This window comes from Nelumbo nucifera, chromosome 1, assembly GCF_055504915.1.
Source record: "Nelumbo nucifera cultivar China Antique chromosome 1, China Antique-T2T, whole genome shotgun sequence".
In the NCBI taxonomy this organism is placed as follows: domain Eukaryota; kingdom Viridiplantae; phylum Streptophyta; class Magnoliopsida; order Proteales; family Nelumbonaceae; genus Nelumbo; species Nelumbo nucifera.
The window spans coordinates 78,346,912-78,349,510 of NC_142649.1; the positions used below are offsets into that span (position 1 = coordinate 78,346,912).

The 2,599-nt window shown below is 41.5% G+C and overlaps 1 protein-coding gene across 1 annotated transcript; it reads left to right on the top strand.

Annotated features, from left to right (window-relative positions):
• The first annotated feature begins 495 nt into the window (after positions 1–495).
• LOC104605680 (chlorophyll a-b binding protein 13, chloroplastic) lies at positions 496–2,181 on the top strand. The gene is made up of 3 exons (XM_010270531.3): positions 496–963; positions 1,187–1,348; positions 1,527–2,181. Exons 1-3 carry the CDS (start codon positions 829–831, stop codon positions 2,034–2,036), a joined length of 807 nt encoding a protein of 268 aa, XP_010268833.1. The 5' UTR covers positions 496–828; the 3' UTR covers positions 2,037–2,181.
• Positions 2,182–2,599: the final 418 nt, after the last annotated feature.

Consider the following 2,599-nt stretch of genomic DNA (forward strand, 5'->3'; position numbering starts at 1 on the left):
GATATTGGTTCAGTCTGACCCAATCCAATATAAATATATTATAGATGGACGGACCAGATCCTTTCCAATCCAATAAAGACTTGGGACATTAAATCTGAACCGATCCAATTCAATATGTCTTATTGGTCCGTCCATTCCATCCAAATTGATTTTGGACCCAAAATCGGTCCATTGACAGCATTAGTCACAAGTTCATATCACACATACATATCATATAGAAGATCAGTACTCCACATGCTAGCATTTGTCTTTTATTTATTTATTTATTTATTTATTTTATCTATTCGTTGAAAGTTGATTGTGGCACCTCTTTGAGGCTCAATCCTCGGAACTCAGTTCGTTAATGGACTCCATCTCTAAAAAAAGGCAATTTCTGTGGTACCAGAAATTTAGTGTCGTCGACCTATTGATCAAACATTCAATTATGGTCAAGGTCATGTTCACGATGGAACAGTTTATCTATGAAGTATGAACCCATTTGCTAGATGTTTTAATCACTGTAACTCTGTAAGTTATTAAACAATGACAATTTCTGGTTCTAGAGACAGGACAAAACGTGTGGATAGAAGGATGTGAGTTGGAGATACTTCAAATCCTTCAAAGCCTTGCTATTGGCTGATTGAAACCTCGAAAACCCCCTAATATTACTAGCCACCCGTTCTGATTCTCCCTCTCTACACAATACATGCTTCTTCCTTCACTCTCTCAGACTGCAATTAAATTCTCAGAGCTATCACAACCCCTCGTACAGTCCCATCTGAAATAACTGCTTCCCAGAAACTTTCCGGTCTCTTTCCGGCAACCCATACAACCCGAAAGGTGATAGAGATGGTGGCCACACTCATGGCAGCATCCGCCAGCTCCACGACTGTCCTTAGACCAACCCCGTTCTTGGGTCAGAGAGGATCCAACGCAAACCCACTTAGAAATGTTGTTTCTATGGGAACCGGCAAGTTCACTATGGTAAGGCCGCGTTAGGTAACATTCCAAATGAACGTTTCTGGTTTTGCAGGGAACTCGGGAATATCAGAAACATTCCAGAGGAGTGCTACCAAACCTAAGCTCCCAAGTTTTATTAATGGCTTCCACATCTTCTGTATATCTTCCTTTTATACCTTCTTGATTTATTGGAGTATTACTAAGCAAAAATTTTTTTCTCTTCACTTCGGCTTTATAATTTGAACAGGGGAACGAATTATGGTATGGACCGGACCGTGTTAAGTACCTGGGGCCCTTCTCTGCTCAAACACCTTCGTATCTCACCGGAGAATTTCCCGGAGACTACGGCTGGGACACTGCCGGTTTATCAGCTGACCCAGAGGCCTTCGCTAGGAACAGGGCTCTTGAGGTAATCGGTAATCCATCAGCTTCCATTTACTAGTGCCTAGTGGTCGATTAAATCGAGTTGGCTCGAGAGAGAGAGATGGCAGTGTTTTCTGGTTATATTTTCTGGTTTTTTGAAATAAATATGACAGCTTTATCAGAACAATAATTACAGTAATGGTTTTATGCTTGAAATATGTCAGGTGATCCACGGCCGATGGGCTATGCTGGGCGCACTCGGGTGCATCACCCCCGAAGTTCTTGAGAAGTGGGTTAGAGTGGACTTCAAGGAACCAGTTTGGTTCAAAGCTGGAGCTCAGATCTTTTCTGAAGGAGGGCTTGACTATCTGGGCAACCCAAACCTCGTCCATGCTCAGAGCATTCTGGCAGTTCTAGGCTTCCAAGTCATCCTTATGGGACTGGTAGAAGGATTCCGCATCAATGGCCTCCCAGGAGTGGGCGAGGGGAACAACCTCTACCCTGGTGGAACCTACTTTGACCCCCTGGGCCTTGCTGATGACCCTGTAACCTTTGCTGAGCTCAAGGTGAAGGAGATCAAGAATGGCCGCCTCGCCATGTTCTCCATGTTCGGATTCTTCGTCCAGGCTATTGTCACCGGCAAGGGCCCTCTCGAGAATCTCTTGGACCACCTTGACAACCCTGTCGCCAACAATGCTTGGGTCTATGCCACCAAATTCGTGCCAGGATCTTAAAATTCATGTACTTGTTCCCATATTTTATATTTGTGAAAATGTATTGAAATGGCAAATGTTTCTGTAGATTATCTTAGTACAGTAATAGGATTTGGAGAGTGGAACTCATTTATATCAGTCAGATAGAATGAATATCCTTTGATAATGCTGGTGTTAATGCTATTCACAATTCTAAAAATTATAAGGAATTAAAGAGTTGAACGAAGGTTAATGGAGGGGAGAATCATAATTTACTCGTTTTCTTTCAGTTCCTAGCAATTAAAAATTATAAAAACAATTGTGTATTTATTTTCTTCCATTATAGTAACAAACTAAAGTCTTGGAGTCATGGACTGTAAATATCAGATGACTTTCTTTTTTTTTTTTTGAAAAAAATATCAGATGACTGATCCATTACCCTTTTACTTCCCTCGTATGTGTATCATCATTTCTCCTCACAAAGGAAGTGATTACACTTTGAAGCTTATGGTTAATGGACCTAGTGGCCCTGATGCCTCGCTCCATGACTTGATCTTTTCTAACATTGGGTTAAAAGTAGAATGATGGTAAAACGGAATTAGATG